The sequence below is a fragment of the Microcebus murinus genome, chromosome 29 (genome assembly GCF_040939455.1).
Source record: "Microcebus murinus isolate Inina chromosome 29, M.murinus_Inina_mat1.0, whole genome shotgun sequence".
Classification (NCBI taxonomy): Eukaryota; Metazoa; Chordata; class Mammalia; order Primates; family Cheirogaleidae; genus Microcebus; species Microcebus murinus.
In genome coordinates, this window is record NC_134132.1 from 7,252,215 (window position 1) to 7,276,265 (window position 24,051).

Sequence of the window (24,051 nt, forward strand, 5' to 3'; positions counted from 1 at the left end):
GTTCTTCTTTTCTATCTTGTGTGTCTGTCTCTCCCTGGGTAGTCTCTGCATCTTGATGTGGCAGTGAGAGAGTTGATCGCCTCTGACTTTTGGAGGAGAGGTACAATTTATTTTTTGCAGATTAAAGTTAACCTGGCATGTTCCCTGTGTGTCATTATCAAACGTCCCTTTGGCTACTCTTGCCTGGTGATTCGCTATAATTGTTTCAAGCTCATTCACATGTAATCTACATTAGAACATCCCTTCCTCTCATGTAACTTTAGGAATCCAAGTGCAGACATACTATTCATTAAAGTCACTTTTAATACCAAAGAAGGAACTGGAGTTCAACCAGAGGAATTATTTATCGACAACATTTTATTGAAAAAATAATCTAGCAAAGATTTATGAAAAAAAAATTAAAAATTTCTGTAAAAGAAAATCGTATCAACCAAAGATAGTAAAAAGTATATCTGTGGGTATGGAAGGGTTTTCTATTTTGGGTTGGCTCTGTAAGCTATGTCAGTAGGACTGAGAATTTTACTCGTGAAAAAGGAACTAGGACATAGTATTGCAACTCACAAGGAAGGCGACTGTCACACAAACATCTTGGGGTGGTTGGTGATCCAATCTCCTGCCCAGTCTTATTTACTCTGATACCTGTTCAAACATCTTAATTTGGTTCTCAACTCGGATCTGTCTATTCTTCTTTCTCAGCCACCATGGCTTGGAGATCATCTTCTTTCGTATGCTGGGTCTGTCATTTCAGCAACAGCTTTTCTTCTTGGCTCAGACTTGCTCTTTGCTGGGTCCTTTGGCTCCGTGCCTCTGACCTTGGGTGGTGGGTACTCTGAGTCTCTCTGGCTCCCTTCCCACAGCGAGTGCTGGTTGTAAACTATAACATATAAGACACTGTTTTAAACTTTTAAGTTTCTGTTAGGTACTGAAATGAAATGTGACTATGAGACAGCCTTAGGAAAAGCTCTGGGAATTTCTCAGTTCACTGAATTGGTGTCTTAGGTCACTAAGACCTAGTGACCTTAGGTCACTCTGACCTATTAGCAACGAGGAGATTGTAAGTCATTTTCCATTCCATTTAAAAATACTTTGGAAATTGATACACACATTGCATCAAAACTTTTCCTATAATCTTCTTTCCTTGCTCTAGGAACTTGAGGGATGGATTGCAGTTGAAGTTTTCTATTTTAGGCTTAACACCTCCTTTTGCTTAAAGGATTGCTGGGTTACCAGTGGCTCTGTGGGCACTCTAAGCTTCTACACAGGACTGAAATAAAGTCCGAGTTTGAGCCTGGGACAGATTAGGACTGCCCCGGTGACACTGAACTCAAATTTGATTGGCCAATCCAGAATGCATATTGAATCATCAGAAAGGGAAGGCTGACCTAGGGCTTGGCCAAAAGGTAGGATGGGAAAAATGGGTGGCCCTCCTCATTGTGTATGTGTGTGTGTGTGTGTAAAGGAGACATGAGATTTGTAAGCCAGAAACACATCTTATCACAGGTCTACTGAACAGACAGGGAATAGACAAATCAAAATCAGGCAGGCAAGAGCCAGGTTGGTCTCAGGGATACACTGCTAAAAGAAGAAATGTGTCACCAATTTCCTTTCTTTAAATGAGTGTCTAGGAATTTCCCTTGACAACCCAACTATAATAGGTCAGGCAGTCAGGCGTGGCTTGTATTTCATTTAATCGGGTCAGTGTCTCCTTTAACCAATCTCTTTCCTCCATTCTGGGAGACATGCTCTTTCCCAGAGTGGCTGGTGACTACTCTGGAAGCCAGAACCCAGGTGAGTCCCTGAATGACTGTGTTCTGGTTAGATCTCTAGGGCCAAGAATGGGTTCTCTACGTGGGTCTTGGGGACCAGCTTCCATCCAGAGAGTTGACTGATGTCCCAGTCTAGTGGCATGTGAATGGTGGGATATCTACACGGCATCAGGACCCCAGCTTTGGTCCTCTGGATTATACCCTTGTCACTTGGTGAGGCATCAGAGTCCCCAAACTGAAAACCAGATATCCAGGAGGGCATGTACTTCATCTTCTCGTACCATTCACGACACAGGGAGACAGAGGGGATAAGAATACACCCTTCTGGTAAATGACAATATTGTATTTCGTAGGGAGGATGAAGAACCCATGGAAAATGGAATGATTCAAAAATAAAGTTTACAAAAGTGCTTTCACATACATTTTTCACTTGATTCTCACAACAACCCTGTGAGGTAGGTACAGTATATAATGTTTTTATTTGTCTGTTGCAAAGAAAGACACCAAAGACCAGAGTTTAAGTGATTTGCCCAGTCATCATCAGCGCCGGGATCCAAACTTGAAGCCATGTCTTTCTTCTGATGTCACAGCCTGATTTTCACCTGTGAGCAGCTACACGTAGGGTCACCAGTTGGGTGACATACCAGTAAGGTGCTCAGTAAGTGCACATCTCACTTGTTTAAAAGTCAGGTGGTTCATAAATCACACATTAGGTAACCAGAACCCATTCGATAACCACTTGGGACTGCTGCTTGTTGGCTTTAATCTTGTGGGTTGCTTTGGCATATTCGAAGATCATCTATGTGTCAGCCTGGGCAACTGGGAACTGCCTGGGTGATTGATCAAGGAACAGAGACGAGGGAGTTCTTGTGGTCCTCAGCACACTGCTCTAGCACTCACGCTGCTGAATCGTCTGACGTCCTCATTGGAATGCAAACTTCCCGGGGCAAGGGTTGGGACTTATTCACCATGGTAGCCCCAGGATGGAATGCAGTGCTTGGCACCTAGTAGGTTCTCAATAAAAATAGGCTGAATTCATGACAGGTTGGGATGTTTCATGTGATGCTTTTGTAACTGACTTGGAAGAAATGATTTGCATGGAAGTGGTGTTATGGATGTATGTGGAAGTGGGTATAGGGAAAACCCAGTTGTCTTAGTGGTGGGTACTATACACAGGCACTGCAAGTCCAGGGTGCAATCTCACGATCCAAGTGATCTTTGTTTATAATGACAAATGTCCTAGGTGTGGATTCAAAATGGAGGCTCTACATTAGCCAGGATTCCATGCACGATGTGGGTGTTTGATGCTCACTTGGGGTAAAGGCAATGTCTTTTGGCATGGAGGAAAGTGGACCATTTTGGTAAATATGAAGGTAATGTTGTTTTAGTAATACACAGAGAATTATGGGATCAAAGTCTCCAAAGCTGATTAACCACAATCACTGGTGATTTCATATGGGTTGGAAGGGGCTTCTGTCTATTTCTGGTTAAGATCTGCCAAACACATTCTCCTTGATGGTCCTGCATGTCTCACTGGATCTTGGGCCACCAGAAGTCCCAAGAAACAGAGTTGAGAAGATGGTGAATCCTGCCCAGGTAGAAGCTATTCTGGTGTGGATTTGGACCTCAGTGTGAGTGCTTGTGACCAGGACATACAGACAAGGAGTCCCCTGCATAGAAGCGTCCCTCTAAGGCTGATGGGTTGGCTGGGCAAGACCCATGACCTGTGGCTGAAAGCAGCAGTCCTGTCGTTGCTCTTCCATGAGTGGATCACAGCAAGGATTTCTGGATGTCACAACCTGGTGAGTTCAGCTTCCTTGAACTGAAGAAGAGTTTTTGATTTAGAAGATAGTACATTTGCTCACCAGTTTTGGGTACTCAGGGTCGAATGGATCCTGACATCAACAGGAGGGAAAGAGATCAGCAGCTCTGGTGCTGGGAGAGGTTATGGGTCATCCAGGGGTCGTCCCAGTTGTGACGATTGGTGGAGGCCATGACCGGATGCCTGGCTTCTCCAGGTATTGCCGCCAAGTTTCAAACATGGCCTCAGTGGCCAAGCATTCCTTCTTTCAGATATCGTGGTTTCGTTCGGCAGGGATGGAGCCTGTGAGGAAATAAAGCATATGGTGGCATCAAGGTTGAGTTGAGACAAGGTTTGGCTTTCCCTGGTCCTACCACTACTTCTCAGGCTTTGTCACCTTACATGTCCTTTATAAACAAAGCATGATGGCAGCTGTTTCATCACTTCCATTAGGGCTTCATAGGTTTTCTGGGCCCCAGGCAATCATCGGAGAGCAGAGCACATGGGCTGCTGGTTTGCTAGAACCTGTCTCTGGGAGGGCCTTGGAGTTCAGCCAGGTCTGGATTAGGATACTTTGGTAGTTTAGACTTGATAAAACTGTGGATATCTTCACCAGACAATAACGTCACTATTGCCCTCTCATGGAAAGTCAACACAGTGTTCCACCAAAGCTGGTCTTGATATAGTTACACACAAACTCCTGGAGCCTGTTTCCTGCCATCTTGACTTTTATTTACTGGTTTTAGATAATGCAAAACTTTAATACATTAATTGCCATGTGAGTTGTATTTAACTCATGCTACTTTTGAGCTGGGGGCCCCGTGAAGCTTAGGTAGCTCACCTGTCTCTTCACTTTGGGAGCTGCGAGAACCATTTTTCAAGTTGCATGTAACTCATGCACAGAAAATAATAAAAAATAACAAATTTTTCATTAAATTAGAAAGGATCACTGTGTTTTCAATGTTTTTATTCTATTTTCATAATAAAACACTATGGCCCCATGGAAAAAAATTTTTTCCTAGTGTGGCAGTCAATGTATTAAATCACTAATAATTAATAATAAATGCATAAAGCATACTAAAGTTGTAAACACTAATCAAATTTGATATTGTTAAGTGCATTTTAGCCTGCTCATTGAAATATACATTCTTAAATAAGAAACTTCTCTCTTTTTTGAAACCTAAGGGATAGACCTCATATTTCAGCCATTAAATAACAGAATTATAAAACTTTCGATCAACAGCAGAAATCTTGCATCTTTGGTTGGTCCCAGCAGGGATCAATGTGATCCTTATCTCTTTGTTCTTGTTGGGAGAACTTGTGCCTAGGTTTCAAATTTATCAAAATCTTTGCTAATGTTTCAGAATCTAGGTAAGACTCAGTGTTTCTATAGTGTTAGTTTCTAATAGTGTTAGTTTTAATTGGTTAGCGAAAGCTAATACAAATGGTTTTATGGAGGTAAATGTATAAATCAGTTCTAAAGATCTTGGAAGACATCAGTATTTCCCAAAGTGAGCCCTGTGAACACTAATTCCAAAAACTGGGTTTTTTCATTAGGTAGATTTGGGAAACACTGCCTAATTTCTATTTCTCTTAAAGACTTAACTTATATAAGTTTTAAAGGCTCTGAGTAGTCCTGTATTAAATAATTTTATTTAGCTGTTTAACTCAGTGTATCCCCAATATTTCAACATGGAGTTAAGTTTTTTAGTAATGTTTATAAGCATCTTATAGAACTGGTGCTACATGGAACAGATTTTAGGGAATTTTTGGACTAGCAAGTAACGTGAAGAAATACTCTTTTAAAAAATTTACACATTTTCTCCATTAAAAATAAATAAAGCAATTGCTAATTATTTATTACTACAATTGTGTCAGAATTAAGCTGGGTACTCTGGAAAATAGGAAATGTATAAGACATCAATTTTACCCTTAATAGGCTCATAACCTGGTTGGGAGATACATCCATCATGTATAAAACAATATCAAACACCTGAAGATTCCACACCAAGTACCAACCTAAATAATGCAGACTAATAGATATAGTAGTTCCAGAGAGGAAGATCAAATATCATGAAAAAAGAAATCATGGGAGAGGTGGGACTAGTTTTAGGGGATGGCTAGGATTTTGAAAAGTTGAGGGCGTTTTTAATTTAGGGTAAGAATACACAAACTTATGGGAGCCTAGGGCTCCTAGAGCAGGACGTAGTGCAATAAACAATACTTTGTTATACTATAGTCATTTAATTCTAATATATTTTAAGGCCTTCCCACCCAAGAGCAGAATGTTATAGTAGTATAGTTCTCTTTCATTAGTCCTGTATAGTCATACTCCAGGGGCCATTTTGGCCAACAACAGACCACATATACAACAACGGTCCCATAAGATTATAATATCATATTTTTACTGTATTTTTTCTATGCTTAGATATGTTTAGATACAAAAATACTTACCATTGGGTTACAGTTGCCTGCAGTATTGAATACAGTAACATGATGTATAAATTTGTAGCCTAGGAGCAATAGGCTCTACCATATAACCTAGGTGTGTAGTGGGCTATACCATCTAGGTTTGTGTGAGTACAATGTGTGACATTTGCACCACAATAAAAGGATGCATTTCTTAGAACATGTCCCCATTGCTAGGCAACTGTACTTATGTTAGAGTTCTTCTTACCTGGCATATTCTAATGAATTGTTTAATTCCCTATTGTCTGTGATAGTCTCATTGATGGCAGGGACAAAAATTCTATTTATTTTTACATCCTACTTTTAGATCTATGGATGCTTTGTGTCCATAGCCTGTGGTCCACGGTAGGCCTTCAATAAATAAATATTTGTTGACTATCAGAGGGAATCAATGAAAAAATTGTAAGAAAATTATCTACAGCAAAATAGATTTTGCATCAAGGAATAATGTATGGATTGAGCAGAATTAGAATGTGTAGGCTCTTGAAAACCAGGCAGAAGGATAGGAAAGAGGAAATGAGTAAAGATTTTCAATAGCAGTGGACAGAACTATCAAAAGCACTATTTATGAAAAATCAAACTGGCAGTGATATATAGGTTAGAGTGAAGTGAAGATAAATGAGAAGATCAATTGAAATTACAAACGGTCTCTGAATTATAATGGTTTGACCTACAATTTTCCAACTTGACGATGATGGGTTTATTGGGAGATAACCCCATCACAAGTGGAGAAGCACAGGCATTGTTAAAGCAATCTAATTTTGTGGAGATGAGAGTCTGTAGAACCAAGTTTGAGGCACTAAGAATGGAAAGCAAAAGCAAAAAAGCACAAATGCCAAGTAGATTATTCTCTGCAGCTGACTGATAGCAAAGGATCAAGCAGAAGCATGAACCAGAGATTATTTTAAGTTTAATAATAATAGCTAAAATTTAGTGAAGGATTATTACAGATCGGTTTTGTCTCTAATTTAATTGCATTTATTCCCCACAGCAATTCTAGGGGATGGGAAAGATTAATATCTCCATTGACTGATAAGGAAATAGATTTGCGTTGAGAAATTTGCTCAAAGTCTCGATGCTAGGAAGCAGCACAGTCAAGATTGGAGCTAACTCTACCCAACTTCGGAGCTGATGTTCTTAGCTCCAGTTAATGCTGGAGATGCAGTGAATGTTCTTTTGACAGATAGATAGATAGAAGCAATAGAAGAAAAGATTGGTTTTGGCTTATTTGAATTTTGAGAAAATCATGAAATATATTATTGGAAAAGATGAGTGTTGTATCTCCAATAGCTTGGAGCCTGCTTTTAAAAATGCTTAGCTTTTCAAGTGGTTTAATAACATGCTGCTTAAAATATAGCCACACCAGTCATATGGAGGAGGACTTCCCTCTATGAAGACAGGACACTTTAGGAAGCCAGGAAGTGCCAGTTCAGGGCACACCCAAGACCACGGCCTGTGATTGTCCCCAAAGGCAAGTTGCTGCCTGCCAGGAACACCAAGACATTCGGGGTGTCATGGTAGCTGAGACTGACCTTAGGGCTTGTAAAACGTGCAAAGTGAAGAACCCTCAGAATTCTGAGGGTCACACAAAGGCTGTTATGTGCTTTTTCCCTCATTTCTCCCTAACATTGACGATATATGAGCTGTACAGCCATGAAAGATCACATACAACCGCTGGAGATTGGATGTAGTGTGCTGGTGATGGCAGTTTTTACATTGTTTTTGTTTTTAATCTTTAGGGAGGTCATCTGTCTGCTTATTTCACTGCTGCAGTTACACTTTGTAGTGGTTTAAATGCCATCAGAAAAAAGTAAAACATACAAACAAACAAAAAAAGTAGCCATAGAAAATCATATAAGAAATCTGTGTGGTATATTAGAAAAAAGTCCGGCTTTGAAGGAGGAAAAATATTGAGCCAGGATTAGCAAGATTCAGAACTGTAACTCACGTTTGATTTTTCTTTTTATCATTGTTGTTTTTCTTTCTTTCTCCTTCTCTCAAGACAAGCTTTGGGGATAATCCATTATAGTAATCATAGTGAAATGATATCATTTTATTCTGATAGCGCTGACATGCCACAAAATCAGGGTTGAGTGTGATTTACTCCAAACTCTAAATTGTTTGACATTTTTAATTATTTTATTTGCTTAAAAAATGGAAGAAAATCAAAACAGGAAGGCCCTCAAATGCATTGAAAGATCACTGTTGTTCTTTAAGTCTGCAACATTCCACTGCATATAAACAGGACATGGAGATTCTACCTTTTGTTCCAGATTGCTGGGTGACTGAAACACGCTGTTTAAGTAAGGCTCTCGGATAGTCTACTAAGAAAACCTGACACACTCACCTAAATGTGCTTGTGACTTTTTGCATAAATCTTTTCTTTAAAAACATTTAGTTTTCCTATCGAATACTAATTAACAAAAGCAATGCATGAAAATTATTATATAATAATGAAGGCATACCAGCAGTCTAGAGAGATCAAAGGAATGCAAACACAATAAAGCAGAAATCAGAAAGTCTGTGGTAGACAAAAACTAAAATTAATACAATATAGTGTGCATATATATATACACACATATATATATACTATTAAATTGTTCTGCTAGGAAATCACTATCCACATATCATATTATGGCATCCCATGCATTGAGAACAATCTTGAACCTACTATATTTATAATAGTCATTCTTGATAACAGAAGCTTATACTGAAGTTCTAAATGTGCCCCTTATGTAATGTTTCTAAATATTTCTAAATTAGAAAAGTCTATTTGATAGCACTTTCTCTCTCTCTCTCCTCTCTGGTGCAAGTTCATCTCTTCCCATTCACTATTAATTTACTTACCTCCAAACCACCACAATGTAAAGGCCATTCTGTTGCAGGACTATAGTGAGGTCAGGCCTGATACTACACTTTCTTTCTCTAGAAAATTTGTGCAGACATTCAAGACCATGATCCCAGTGGGATAGTAATTATGTTTTTTTTTTTGCTTATCATGCAGAATCTATCTTGTTGCAGAGATTTTAATCATGAGTTTTGCCCTAAAATATTAAGCATGCACAAAACATTGCAAGTAGAAATTGAAAGTCTCATGTGCTTTATGATAAGTACAGAAGGTATAATATAAATACTGCAGTAAAGGTGTTAAAGCAATGCACAATTAGAAGATTTCAGTATAAACACTGTAGAGTAAGTGAAAATCATGCCAAATGTATTTCTTTGGGACTTTGATCATTTGTGTTTTTAAATGTTTTCGTTTCTTTTTGATTCTTGGGAGGTAACAGTGATGCCTTGTGAAATCTGTTCCTTTTAATGTACAATACACACACACACACACAGATACTCACTCACACATGGAGTCAAAGTCAATGGCAGTGGGTGGTTTATGTCAGGGCTGGTTTTGACGCCCCTCTCCCAGAATAAGATAAATGTAAGTGATGAAGAGCTCCTGGGGTTGGCTGAACTCATTTTGTATTCAACGCTCCGCCTGGCCCCTTTCTCATCTCTTTCTCCCTCTCTTTGTATGTTCAAGCCTACTTGAGTTTCTTTTTTCTTTTGTAGAACTTGGTTCTTTTGATGTGTTTCAGGGCATGCCCTGTGGCAAAGAGAACTTCCCAGGAATCGGAAACATAAGCACACAGGTCTGAAACAGCTACTGTACAATAGACAGAAAGTTTTAGGCCTAGGAGCTGGGTTTTCTCTCTCCCCCCTAAAACATCAAAACCTGTAGGAGGGAGGCACGCATGCAATATATTCTACATCCACGATTTTAAAGGGGTATTTACAATACAATTTCATTGCAGAGTAGGCATTTGGTGAGATTTTTTTTTATCTTGGGTTGAGCCCATGATAGTAATTTATGCTGAGTTATGTCTGTATGCATTTATATATTCATCAGGTTAACTGAATTGCTCCTATAATTATAAATTAATTTGTTTCTGTTTTACTGCTGTTATGGCATGAACATATCTGAGATTTTCAGTAGTGCATGGTCCTTAGCTATCCTACTTGTCATTATTACTTTCCGTTAAAAAGTGACATAAGAAAGTGCAGTGCTTTAACTATTTACTTGTTCATAAAATTGAAACAAATGCTGCTGTCAGTATTGTAAAACTGCTGTTAGAAGGCACTATCTATGTTATTAATAGAAAGTCTAGAAAGAAGAGGTTAATTATTTTATATCAGACATCAGCATTTCTATTTTCATAAATTAAAAATATTTAATAAAATAATGTTATATTTTATTATTAAAATATCTCTGTTTACTCACATATCATACTTTATGTGACAAATCTTTCAGGACTATGTCACTGAATTAGAACTTGGAACTGAAAATAAAAAACAAAAACAAAATAAGGAAAAACAATGCAGTTTAAGTTCACACACACAAAACTTACCTTAAAACTTCTAACTAACACTAAATTTTAAATAATAGTTCAATGTAATTTTTGCCCAGGTCTCTAAAGCAAACCTTTTATTTTTAAAATTAAAACAATTGGAAATGCAAACTTAACTAGAAATTTGGTAATTATCTGGTTTGTTTGATTGGTTTAGAAAACCAATCTGTATAAATTAGCTATATTACTTTTGCATGGGGAGTTGAATTCACTCACATGAGTGTATATTGCTAAGCTTACTGAAAAAATAGTTTGTTACTAGCTGAATAGTGGATCTTGGGAAAAATAGAAATTTGACCTGCAAACAATTGATTATTTTCAATTAAATTTGATTCAGTTTAGTAAGTATATTGAGCAGTAATTATATGTTTGTGCAAATAACATTACCTATTAACTCCTAGGAAAAGAATTAGTGGTATCACTGAATTTGTTCAATGTTTTTCAATATGTTTTATGCTTATAAAACAAATCAACCAGCTAATTACCACAATGTCAACTTTGCTATGTAAATCCACAGCTTAAAAGAAAGAGAGAAAAATGACTCAATTATTCAAATATTGGTAAGATACATATTTTTAACAATAATATGGGAGGATTATTTTAACAAACTGGGGATAATTGCAAAATCACCTTTATAACTACCATGTGTCTTGAGTTTCCTCCATATGTAGCTAGGCTACTATTTATGAATATGTGTGCAAATATCTATAAATAATGTAAAAAAATTAGTAAAAGTTGGAATTCCCAATACCTATTTAAATTAGGTCTGGAAAGTTTAATGGGAGCTTTTCTTACTTAAATAAAAACCAAACTTTTAATATAATACAAACACACATAGAGGAGTATAAAAGAAGTATTTTCGTCTCTGATGTAACATCAACTAATTCTATTTCTTTCCTCAGTGTTACATATCAGAAATTGGATGTTTCCAAGTTGTTTGATCTTCAATTTGATAAAATGCACAGGTGCATGTCAGACATTGCCACACGTTCCAGCTTTGTGGCTGGCGGTGGCTTCTCACAAAGGGTTCTATGATTTTCCCATCCTCATTTGTAAATGTCACCAACAGCCACGGTTCTGAAGGAGCAAAGCACAAGCCCTCCACTTTACACAGGATTGCTATCACACTGCATCGTGCTCATTGTCACATCATAGATTTTAATTGTGCTAGAAAACTTGTCTGGCTATGGCTACGATTGTTTTCTACTGCTTCTTTCTGCTGGGGATGTTACCTTCAACCTGTGCAATTACATACAAATTTGGTATGTCAGGTACCGAACTGATACCTGCTCCATGGATTAACCCAAACCCTGGAAACACAGGTGCTTTTAGTTGTAAAAATATACAAATGTAAGAGAAATTCAGCCTTTTAAAATGGATGGATGAGTTCTAGACCTAGAAATGTTTCCATTTATTTGACTGGGGACTAAAATAAGATCTCCCGAGTGTCTCACTGAAAATTTAACATCCTGTTTACAGAAATCTCTTGGGAAAACAGATACCTATGAATGTATTTAAATAGTTTTTTTTAAAAAACAAAAGCAAAACATAGCAATTGGATTAGAAATTAGTTGACTGAATTCAATTGGATTTGGAATTAAACTTTTAATTACATAAAGAATCAAAGGGTATATTCGAGATACCATATTTATCTAAATAATGCTGATTGATAACCCTTATTGATTAAATTTGCCAGATAACCACACAGTCACTATTTCATTTACTAAAATTGTCTAATAAGCCAATTATTCAAAATTTTAGTTATTAACTTCCAAAAGTTTTATTTCTATTTATTTAAAAAATAAAGAGCCACTTGGCTCAATTTACTATTTTCTGGTATTTTTTGTTTGTTTGTTTGTTTCTATTCTCTCTTCCTGTCCTCAACTATGTATTTGTGGATATAATCTAAAGATTTTTGTAAAAAAAAAACCCCAAAAAAGCAGTGGGCTGGTGCTCTATCCAGTTTCGCCTTGAGCTCATGACCAAGTTTTAGGGTCTTAGGGTTTATCTGTTTCAAATCTCTCATTTTACAAAGCAGACATGATCTTGGAGAGTTTATGACTTTTGTCACTCAAATCTGGGAACACAGTAGGCCCTCAATAAAGATGTGTTGACTGAAAGAATAGATGCAGAATGACATAAATAAATACAATACTATAGTACCTAACACATTGCATTGCAATGACTTATTTATAACAAACTTTTATAAACACCATTTCATCTCATAGTTCATGAGACAAGAATCATTAATAGATCCTATTAACGGTGGAAACTATTTATCATGTGAGATATCTAAGGTTGAGGATCTTTAAACGGTTTGCCCAAGATCAGACAGCTAAGCAGTGGAAGCGCTGAAATTTGAACTCCTGTTTTCTGAGCCTGGGTGAGTACCCACTGTGCCACCCTGCCTGTCACCTGCTTTTCTCTCTGTCATGCCTGTCTCCACTCTTGGAATGTAAAAGGCAGGAAGTGGGGTTATTTATGTAAACCCAGCACGCTTGCACAGTAAGAGCACTGAACAAATGGCATGCACAGGAACAAACCCAGGGCTCTGGCTTCCTGGTCCAGCTCTCTTTCCACCATGCCCCAGTCTCAATGCTGAGGGTAGGAAGAGGCAGTTGAGAAGGTAAAGACTGAAATCTCTAAGGTATAGACATGCTTCACACCAGCTACACTAGTAAAACTTATTCTGTGTTGTCAATAATTTACATAAGGAAAGTTCTGCTGCTTGGATATGGGTTAATAGGGACGGAACTTGTTAGCAACCAACTCACATGAGGACTTAAATGTGACTCGGGGAATTCAATCACAGCCATTACTGAGGTTCTAATTCATCTCCTCCATGGGCCCTACAGCCGGGTTTGTGTGAAGGTCCTGGCGTCTTAAACACAGCCATCTTTTCTAGAACGTTCGTCTGGACGTGGATCCACACTGATTCTCATTGTCTCAGGCTGAGGGGAGGGTCTCTTTCAAGTCTAATGGCTTTTCTGCTTCCAGCCACGTTATGGATGTAGGATTATTTGGAAAGACTGGGATCCCACGCCACAGAGCCTCCCCTCCAAGCTCCTGTCACCCCTGAAGGTCCCCCTTCACTGACAGTGCCCTCTCCCCAGCCCGGTGACTCTCCCCAACCCCCCTTGTTTTTTATTCTGGGGAAATTGTTTTTGCCTCTTCCATCTTAATGCCCTTAGAGTAACTCACGGGCATCTCGGTCTCTCCAGATTTCCTAACGTCATCTCTTTGATAGCTTTTAAGTTTCTACCAAAGACAGAAAAAGTAGCCGGCCTCTGCAAACTCCCTCTGGCAAAGAGGCACACAGGGCCCTGGCTCTGCAGTTGGAGAAGGGAAGGAGGGAAAAATACAGAAAAGGTAGAACTCAAAATGATATTTCAAAATTATCCCAGCGCAGATGCTTTGTGAGCAAATGCATGAGTGGTTTTGACACCGGCCACCAACATGATGAAATTATAAATATAATTGTTAGTTTGTAGGGGACTCTCGTGGCATCTTTCCAAAGACAAACCACTTCAGCATCTTCTCATTCATAGTTATATATATATTTTGCTTTTTGGAGACAGAATCTCACTCTGTTGCCCGGGCTAGAGTGCCGTGGCATCAGCCTAGCTCACAGCAACCTCAAATTCCTGGGCTCAAGCCATCCTCCTGCCTCAGCCTCCCGAGTAGCTGGGACTACAGGCATGCACCACCATGCCTGGCTCATTTTTTCTATATATTTTTAGTTGTCCGGCTAATTTCTTTCTATTTTTTTTAGTAGAGATGGGAATCTCGCTCTTGCTTAGGCTGGTCTCGAACTCCTGACCTTGAGCGATCCGCCCACCTCAGCCTCCCAGACTGGTAGGATTACAGGTGTGAGCCACCTCGCCCGGCCCCATCAATAGCTACTGAGACACATTTCTCTGTAGGTCCCCTAGAAAGGCTGGTCACAGTTATGAGCTCAAACACATCACAAGTTCTCTGTCTTGGAGAAACTCAAATTAGAGCTTCTAGGAAGAGAAGTTTTATTTAAAAACATGCATTAAAGTAGGAATTTCCTTGTCGTAACACGCCCCCCATCGTGTCTACTTTGATACATAAGTGGATTTAACAATATTACTATATATAGTATATTAGTAGTATACTATACAGTATATAGTAATATATAGTATATATTATAACAATATTATAATAATATGATCAGTTGCCACATTACAATATGACAACATTTTGATCAACAATGGACCACGTATATGATGGTGGTTCTGTAAGATTATATTTGTACTGTACTTTTTTGTGTTTAGAAATGTTTAGATGTACAAATACTTACCACTGTGTTACAGCTGCCTATAGTATTGAGTGCAGTGACATGCTGTACAGGTTTGTAGCCTAGGAGCAAGAGCTATCCTAGATGTGTAGTAGGCTATGCATGTGTAAATACACTCTGTGATGTTCATAAGACAACAACATTGCCTAAGGACACATTTGTCAGAATGTACTTCCATGGCTGCATATTAAATTCAAATAGCAAAACATTTGTTTAGAAATACATTTCCACGACTGGCTCCTCCTGTGCCCCATAAAACTCAGATCAAGGAATACTGCCCCAGACAGCCCTTTTCTGACCACTCTTAAAGATCAGAAAAGGCCTCTCTTCTCTGTCTCCTACTTTATGTCTTTTACAACCATTTCACTATCTGTAATTATCATCTATGGTAGGAGGAATTCTATGATGGCCTTCAACATTCCCACACTCTGGCGTATAATAAATTCTATATAATCCTCTCCCCTTGAGCGTAGGCAGGACTTGTGACTATAGTGGGATAGCACTCCTGTGGTTAGTTTACTAATCAGTCAACTCTTGAGTTAGTCAGAAGTCGGATTATCATGGTGGGCCTGGACTAATCAGGTGATCTCTTAAAAGGAACTGGGCCGTTCCAGAAGTCAGAGAGATGCCAAGCCTCAGGGGCCTTTCTAGTTCCTGGGCAGGAACTGTGGACAACCTGTAGGAGCTGTGAGTGACCCCCAACCAACAGCCAGCAGGAGAACAGGTGCCTCTGTTCTATGACTGGCATGGAACTAAATTCTTCCTACAACCGCATGAACTTGGAAGAGAACCCTGGACTCCAGAAAGGAATGCAGCTCAGCTGATGATACCTTGATTTCAACCGTGGAAAACTCTGAGTAGAGAACCACCTGGGCTTCCTCCAGGACCTCCCCTCGACCTCTTCTCCCACCAGCTGTGTTGCATTATGGCCTCATTCTAGGCTTGTAAAGTCAAAACAACCTGCACGTGTTTTTCACATGAACTAATTGCTGATAATATATTTGCATTTAAGACTCTTAACATCATAGACATGTTCCTATGCAAATCATATTGTTTTTTGTATCTCAAGATTACAAATATTTACAGAAGAAGACACTTGCCTTTACCTGGTTATAAGAGTGGCAATAAAAATAAAAACAGTCTATTAAAGAAATATAATAATTTTAATTTAAAAAATTATACCTATCACTAAAAATGAATTTAAAATGTTATATTATTGTGGAATTATTGATACTTATTTAAATAAGTACCAAGCTTAAGTTTAAATTTTAGGAATATGTCCTTTAGTCATATGTAAATTTCTAGCTTTCAGTTTATTTCTTCTGTTTCTTGTTAATTTTTCACCTAATGGAAACTTGTCATGAAAGCAAAAACTTAAGTGAATTGTATATGGTTCCTTTTTGTAAGTATTATAAATATATACATATATTATATGCACACATACATAATCTTTTCCTTCATGGGGCTTCTGTAAATCTTTTAGCCTTATTGTGATTTCCCCAAAGTATTTTTCTTTAAAAATTTCTCTTGGTTTTGAATTTTTTTCTGCCTGTGACAGTCATATAACTATATACTATGGTAATAATGTATTGTGAAAAGAAAAAAGTTTTTGTTATGACACTGTTCAAAATATCTGAGATGAAGTATATCATAACTATGATTCTGCTCAATGTAGCTCTTAAATATTTTTTCTCCTTATGCTAAAACTATCTTTTTAATATGAAGAATAGGTTGCTGCTATTTTAAACTCCTTATGGAATTTAGTTATCTGTTCTGATCTGCTAGGCCGTCAGAGTTTGATTTCTAAGGTAAGGTTGTTATAATAAGCACTTTCCAGGAGTACTTAAAGATGGTAAGTTGCGGAATGCGAAGATTATTAGCTCTTCTCATCTTCCCCTCGCAATCTTTTCATCCTGAGGCTTTCTCCTAAGTCTTGCATTCGGGAAGAATATCCCGGTCGAACAACAGATGCAAGGAATTTGCTAGCAAAGGAGGGGGATGGGGAGGAAAAAAAATAAAAGGAGAAGCTGGCCAGGCACCATTTATGTCCGAGGGGAATAATGTGGCTTAATTTGAGCTGCATCATGCAAAACAAAACAAAAATTATCTGCAAGTTGGCAAACCCCGCCGAAGTGGGGCGTGAGGAAGAAAGCGACTTAGCATGGAGCAGATTTGAGAAATGCTCTCTGAGTGGCTTTGAAGAAAGCAAAGATGCGCGACCCCCAGCCCCAGGCGTACATGAACTAAACTGCACACAGACTCGTTTGCCATGAAGGATGAGATGCTGCGGTGCCCTGGCGCCTGGGTCCCCTCCTCTCCACGGCTCCTTTCCCCGGGTCGTTCTGGTGGGTTTTTGTGTCCCCAAAGTTGTCCCTATGCAAACAACAGGTTGAATATTGTAGGTGTGGGTTATTAAAGTGTCCCGGGGACAATGGCAGTCTGTGTCCCATTTGTAACGCTTGGATTAATCTTTGGAAAGTGCGCACAAAATGTGACACGATGTTGGCTCCCAACATTATTCAGTCTGCATAGCAGCAAATCCTGCCCTGTCTCCCTGGAAATAAAACTCCACAGACGTATCGCTGCCGTCTAAAAGGAACCTATCATTTATGCTCGAGATTAGGGACACCCTGATAGAGTTGCTGTTAGGACTTTGATTTTATAGTTTGGAAGAGGCACTGACAATGGAAACGAATTCTATTCTATCATCTCATTCACAGACTTCCCTAAAGAAAGTCTGCAATCAGGTAAATCCTATTGTTCTCTTTGCTGCAGATAGGAGAAAGAAGAATCGCTTTGTCTTATAAGGACAATTCAATTTTAGTTTAGGATTATAACCCAGAACTGGCCTCTAGCAAAAGGCAAGATTCTTGATGTTTCTCCTCTCTCTCTCTTTTTTTTTTAACCTCATTTTCCCCTTTTGATTTGAAAGGCTCTAGAGAAGAGAACAAAGATGTGAAAAGTGGATGAGAAAAACATGCCAAGAAGAAAGGGTGTTTATCATATTTCCTGTCTGTTTTCTTGAATCCTTGGAGCTTCTAAAGCTTTGAGGATCGGGTTTACCCCATTTTTCATTAGAAAATGATCAACTCATGTCTGTTGTTCACAAAAGGATTATACTAAGTAGCATCGTGGAATTTGGAAAGGTGTTCTCTCAAATCATTTGTTTTTCAGTGCATCTCAATATTACAATTTTAGAAGGCAACTAGAACTAGGAAACTAGAAATAGAGAGAGGAGGCATGTTAAATTGTAGACAACCATCAGTGATGGCTAGAATTCTCATAGAACCAGATCAGAAAATAATAGTGTTCACTGAAGACCAACTCCACATATAGGAGGAGTTAGAAGTTGCCTAACAAAACAGAATTAGATGGAAACAGTCAGAGCAAGGGTCTGGGACAATGGTCTTTGAAGTGTGTTATAAATCAATGTTTCCAAGTTCATTATCAGAATCCAATTACTCCAAGTGTAATTTTTTCTTATCTCATAGAGATGTCCAGCATCATCAAAGCAGACTAGAAGTGGCTTCCCTCAAATTCTGTGGTATAGACACATTCTTATCCAGCTTTTGTACGTGAGTCCATCAAAACACCAAAATAAGTGGAATGCTCAGTCTTTGGTCTAGAAGAGTCATTCTTTTTTTTTTTTCTTTCATTTATTGCCTTTCAATAAGTAAATTTCCTGAATTTTAAGTTATAACATAAACATGTTGAAAATGCTGCTTTCATTTGTTTGGTATAGTGGCAATCAGCCTAAGGTTTTATTTAGAAAAGAACATATTTTCCATTGAAAAAATAGGTTCAAAAGGTGGTTACAAAGGACTGTGGCTAAATTGCGTATACACTGCTTCACAATTTACCTAGGAGAGTCCGGAACATCTGTGGAACCTGAAGTCTAGTGGGCTTTTTAAAGGGTCTACCTGGAGCATGCATGTGGCAGTGGACAGAGGAACAGGTGGGACACTCACAAACGATCATGAATCGACCTCCCCACCCCCATCAGCCGTGGAGATAACCTGGGTGAGACTGAGGCTATAACCTGGGTCACAAAGGCCCCTGTTGTATAGACTCTAAAATTGCACGTGGCCTGTTTCTGATGAGTTTTCCTTCTTGAATTCATTTTTCACCTGCATTATGTCTGCCTGGACCTGACGTTCCAGTTGTGGCATTGATTTATGTTGTCCTGTCATTTGCTTTACTCTGAACTAAAGGTGGGATAGAAGGGGTAATGGTAGGGTTTTTACCCAGGGTGATTTTTGTCTTGGGTTGAACAAAGGTAAAAAGGAGAAGAAAACTGATAGCAACATAGATGAGAAAGAAAATGGTCCCATTCATAATTCTGCATTAGCCAACTCAGTTTTCAGTTTTGGGGTGTAAGTCAATAAAACTCAGACTTTCACGAAGGTGGCTTAAAGAGATGAAGAGCACATAAGAGAGTTGTTGAGGAAAATTAGAGGCAGGGACGGGTGGGCCACCAAACTAACCTCCTAACAGCATTTTCTTTAGAAACAAGCATTCTCACCAAAAGCATTTGGAGGGTTAAAGAAAGATGTGAGATTAAAATTCAGTTAACTTTTGCTGATAAGTCTTTGTTTTCTGAAGATCTGGGCAAGTGGATTGAGTCTTGGAGGTGTTTTAAGATTTTATTTAGAAATTATGAATATATGAAAATAATATGGACAAAATATACCAAATTATTTTGATTTTTATTGTCATGAACCAAAAAACAACTATGAGACAAAATCCTGCCACCTACTCTCAATTCTTTGGAAAACATGCCACAAGTCACCTATATTTACAAATTTTGGATACATACATGCTCGTACACAGGGTAAACATAAAAAAACACCTAAATGGCTTGAATGGAGGGCTTACCTATCACTAAAGAGAAGAATGAAGTGTGCTTAAAGTAATTTCTTTTTCAAAAGAAGGCCTAGTCTTTTCACCAAATGCTATTGCTTATAGAAAACAGAATTAAAAGTTGAAATCTCAACAGATGGTACTACAGCGCCACCATCTGGCTTCACAAAAGACAGCAGGGAGTCACAATATATTAGAGGAGGACAAAAGTCAGTGTTTTCCCTAAAGAACTTGTGGAAAAAAAAAAAGGGACTCTGTCAGTGTGGCTCTGTAATTGTCACTACTTTAGCACACATTAAATGTCCATGGTGTCAGGAACTGTCTCTATCTCTTTTTTGGCTTCTATTTTTAATTTGAAAAATGAAAACATTTTAGTAGATAAAACTTTAAAAATATGAAAATATCTTTAAAGTTTTTTTTCTTTAACAAAAATAAAAGGGTTTTTTTCAGCCTTCAAAGTCTATAGTTTCAGTGTTAGTTTGATAGAGCTTTTATCAACAAGCTTGCCTCACTGATTTTCAACTTTGGATATGATCTTTTTGTAATGCTGCTAAAACTTCCTAAAGTTTTAGACATATTTAAGCTAAAACATATTTTAATACATAATCAGAAGAATAATTTTGACACTGAAGACATGGTGCATATTTAAAAATCTTCTTCTAAATATAATATTGAATACAATTTATACTCCCCAAATCTGAATGTCTTAATTTAATAAGAAGCATTAGCTCAATATTAGGCTAACTATTCTATGAATTGAAGTCATAGCTAGAAGGTTAACAATTGCTTTATTAAAAAAGCTAATTAGCAATTGATGTGAAGCTTGAGCATTATCTTCAATATTTCTAAATATTTTTTTACATATAGATATGGCATTAATCACAGTTTGACTTATTTCCTATTAAATTTCATAATAGTTAATTTAAATGAAATTTAAAAATTCAGGCATTTAATATAGCAATTAAAAAAATCATCTATATGGCTCCTTGTTGAGAATTTGAGTTATAAAACATTTTGGGTAACCTACCTGGCATTTGAATTTGTTGACCTGATTTTTGCCAGTATTACTATTATTCATGTGTGGATAATATTGCTTTGAGGGTGGGATGGATATGAGGAAAAGAAATATTATGGGAGTCAAAAAGGTTATTTCTCTGTTGCCCAAAGACACAAGATTTGTTCTTCCTCCCTGTTGTCATGGAATATTTCTGGAGAGCTGTGCCTGTTTTATGCAGAACTACCACAAGAGGGCTTAGATGCTGATCATTTTTCAATGGGAGAACCATGAGAAAAACTTTGTTTTCTATTGTGTATGGTACACTTTATATGAGTACACTCATACTGATTAAATCATGCAGTACAGATGTACCCTATGGGAGTATTTTTTCACAGAATTAAGTTTGATGCTGTTATTCTATCTAATAGGAAACCACTAGATTAAATATCACTGAATGTGCCCTAGATCATATAATTTGTGTTTAGCATTTCATTGCCCATTGCGTAACTTTCCATTTTCTTATCCCTAGATTCTTATTATCTTTTTTCTTCCAGATTTATTAAGGTGTAATTGACTATATAGAGAGAGTCTACAATGTAACATTTTGATATATGTGTACATTGTGAAATTATTAAATTAATCTAATTAAGATATCCCTCAGCTCACATGCTTATCATTTTTTCCTGTGTTGAGAACTGAAACTCTTATTATCATTTCTCATCCTGAGACTCCAATTCTCAATGTTTTGCTTAAACCCAGTCTTTACACTTTCAATATCTTGCTGAGTATGTACACTTGGATATTTTCTCTTTGTCTCAAATATGATGCATCTAAAGCCAAAAACCATCTTTTATTCCATATGCAAAATATTTTCTCCAAGTCTACTGTTCCTCTAGACATCCACCTTGAACCTTTGTCATGGTGTTTGAGTCTTCCTTCTCTTACCATATCTAGGCCAGCATTAGTAAATACATGCATGCATTTCAACTTGAACTTGGACCATAATGGACCTCTGTTAATCAATCATGCCATTAAATAATTCAACAAGTAATAATCCAATGACCCTCATATAGCAGATAATGTTCTTGGCACTGAAGAAAGAGTAATGAACTAAACAATGAGAACCCCTGCCCTCAATTTGCTTATGTTAGAGTGGAAAGAGAAAGACAACAACAACAAGTAAGCAAATTACGTCTTAAGTTAGAAGGCGACATGTGGTATAGAAAAAGAATTGAGCCGCATAAGGGCAAACGGGCATGTTGGCTTGAAACAGTGTCAGCTTCAGATAGGGTAGTTAGAGTAGCCCTGACACCCTGAATTTGAGCTCACCATTCTTTTTAATGCTGTGTTTTAGACAGAAGCTTGTTCATCGTCCTTGATCTAAATTCAAATTCTGTTGATTTTTCTTCCAACAGGCTTTCCTTTTCATTTCTACTGCTATTTGTTTTATTTAGTCTGCTATTCCTCCATGCTTAGATTATTACAAAGCCTCCTAACAGGGCTATGCCTCTATGGGTAGTCGGGTCAGATGCTTATGAAAACTATTTTGATGAGGCCCTGTGACAAGCCACTGGAACATGGGCAGAAGTGATGTGTACATCTCCAGGTCTGGCTCACTAAAACTCCTACAGTCGTCCACATTCTATCTTTACCCCATCTACTGACGAGGGAGACCCTCCAATCTGTTACTCGGTGCAGCAGGCACCAGAGACCCCCAGACCACATCGGCATAATAGTCACCTGTCACCTGGCCCATCAAACTGGTCTACGGCCTGGCGTCAACATAACGCTAAATCTATTGCCTGGCGCATCAACATGATATTAACCTATTGGTGACACATCTACTAACCTACACCTGGTACCCCGCCCCTCGGACCACCCCAACTTAATAAAAGTGGGGAAAATCGGGTAGACGGTGCTCAGAATTTGGTGGCGAGGCCCCTGTGAGCCCCCCCGGCCTTGATTCTCCGACTCTCCGTGTGCCGCTCGGTTTGTCTTCCGGACCCCCGCTGCAACACTTGCTGCAACATTTTGGTTCCCTGACCAGGAAAACCCACCACGCTGGCCTCTTGAAGCCACCGCTTTCGGGCCGGGCACAGCGACCGGCGGGACCGCGGTGACAGAAGGGAACCGGCGTCAACCGCCATTTTGGGGAATATCTTCGCTCCCCGGAACTCCCGTCAGTCAGCCGCGGGGCCGGACTCGCCCGGACTCGCCAGACGGACGGACCAGTCAAATCAGTCTGGAAGCTTCCGACCAGGTGAGGTCCCGGGACCGCCCGAGCCAGGCCCGTCAGACGACGGAAGAGGAGCTTCGTCCCCTCCCGAGAGCAGGGGCGTCCCAGGGCGGGAACTGGGACTCCGCCCGTGTGAGTGAGCGAGTGAGCGCGACCGTCCGCGGCTCCACGCTGCGGCCGGCACTGAGGGTCCCCACCTGCGGCTCTGCGGCGGGGCACAGCGGTGAGTCACTGCCCAGGGGAGCGACCGGGCCGGGTTGTGCGGGCACAGCTTCGCCACCACGCGCCTCGGTTCCCCTGAGGGACGCGGCCAGGCGGACACCCAGAGAAACGCCCCCTTCGTCTGTGAAGCTGCGACGCCGGTCCGGGGTCTGGGATGGGCGGGTCGAGTCTAGGCCTGCAGCCCCTAAATGCGCGCTACAGAGCTTCGAGAAGGGTCTGACGGGAGACTGGCGTCACGCTGAGTCCCGGTGGACTCAGGGCCGCTGTGAACAGGAACGGCCCACGTTCGGGCGCCTGGCCCCCAGCAGAGACCGTGGACCTCCCCACCGCGCAAGCAGTCTGGGGACTCGTGACCAGGACTCCCGGCCACCCCGGCCAATTCCCTTACGTGATTCATGGCTAGAGGTTGCTCAGTCCACGCCCCCTGGGGTCCCGTTCTGTGCTAATAAGGGACAGAGCAGAGTGTTTGTGGCCCAAAGGATCCGAGACTCCAAACTGTCCACGCCCATCTATCAGGAAGCTCCTGAAGAGGATGGACCACCACCACCCTACATCCCTACTGTGACCCCTCCCGAAGTACCCCGAGTCCACCAGGCACCCGCCACCGTCAGTCTCCCCGCCACCAGTTCCAGACCAACCTGGTGCCGACACTCCCCTCGCCCTCGGGCTACGGTCATCTCAGGCCCCAACTGCAGCCCTCCAGGTGACCCTGCGTGAGGTGCGAGGTCCGGTGCAGGTTACAGACGATGGGTCCCTTCAGCCAGGGCAGCCAGTCCTGTGCTACCAGTCCTTTTCCACCACTGACCTTCTGGACTGGAAGCCCCACACCCCACCGCACTCCGAGAAACCTCAGGCCCTCATTGACCTCCTGGAATCCATCTTCCAGACCCACCCTCCCACTTGGGAAGACTGCCGCCAGCTCCTTTTGACCCTTTTTTTTTTTTAAAAATGTTTGAGACAGAGTCTCATTTTGTTGCCC

General features: G+C 39.7%; 1 protein-coding gene across 1 annotated transcript in view; it reads right to left on the reverse strand.

Moving 5' to 3' along the window:
* Window positions 1–1,044: 1,044 nt before the first annotated feature.
* GRID2 (glutamate ionotropic receptor delta type subunit 2) overlaps window positions 1,045–24,051 on the reverse strand; it is a 1,185,302-nt gene continuing 1,162,295 nt past the window's right edge. Inside the window, exon 16 of the mRNA XM_012774075.3 lies at window positions 1,045–3,870. Coding sequence (XP_012629529.2) covers window positions 3,712–3,870 — 159 coding nt within the window. The 3' untranslated portion in view covers window positions 1,045–3,711. The remainder of the gene's footprint in view (window positions 3,871–24,051) is intronic.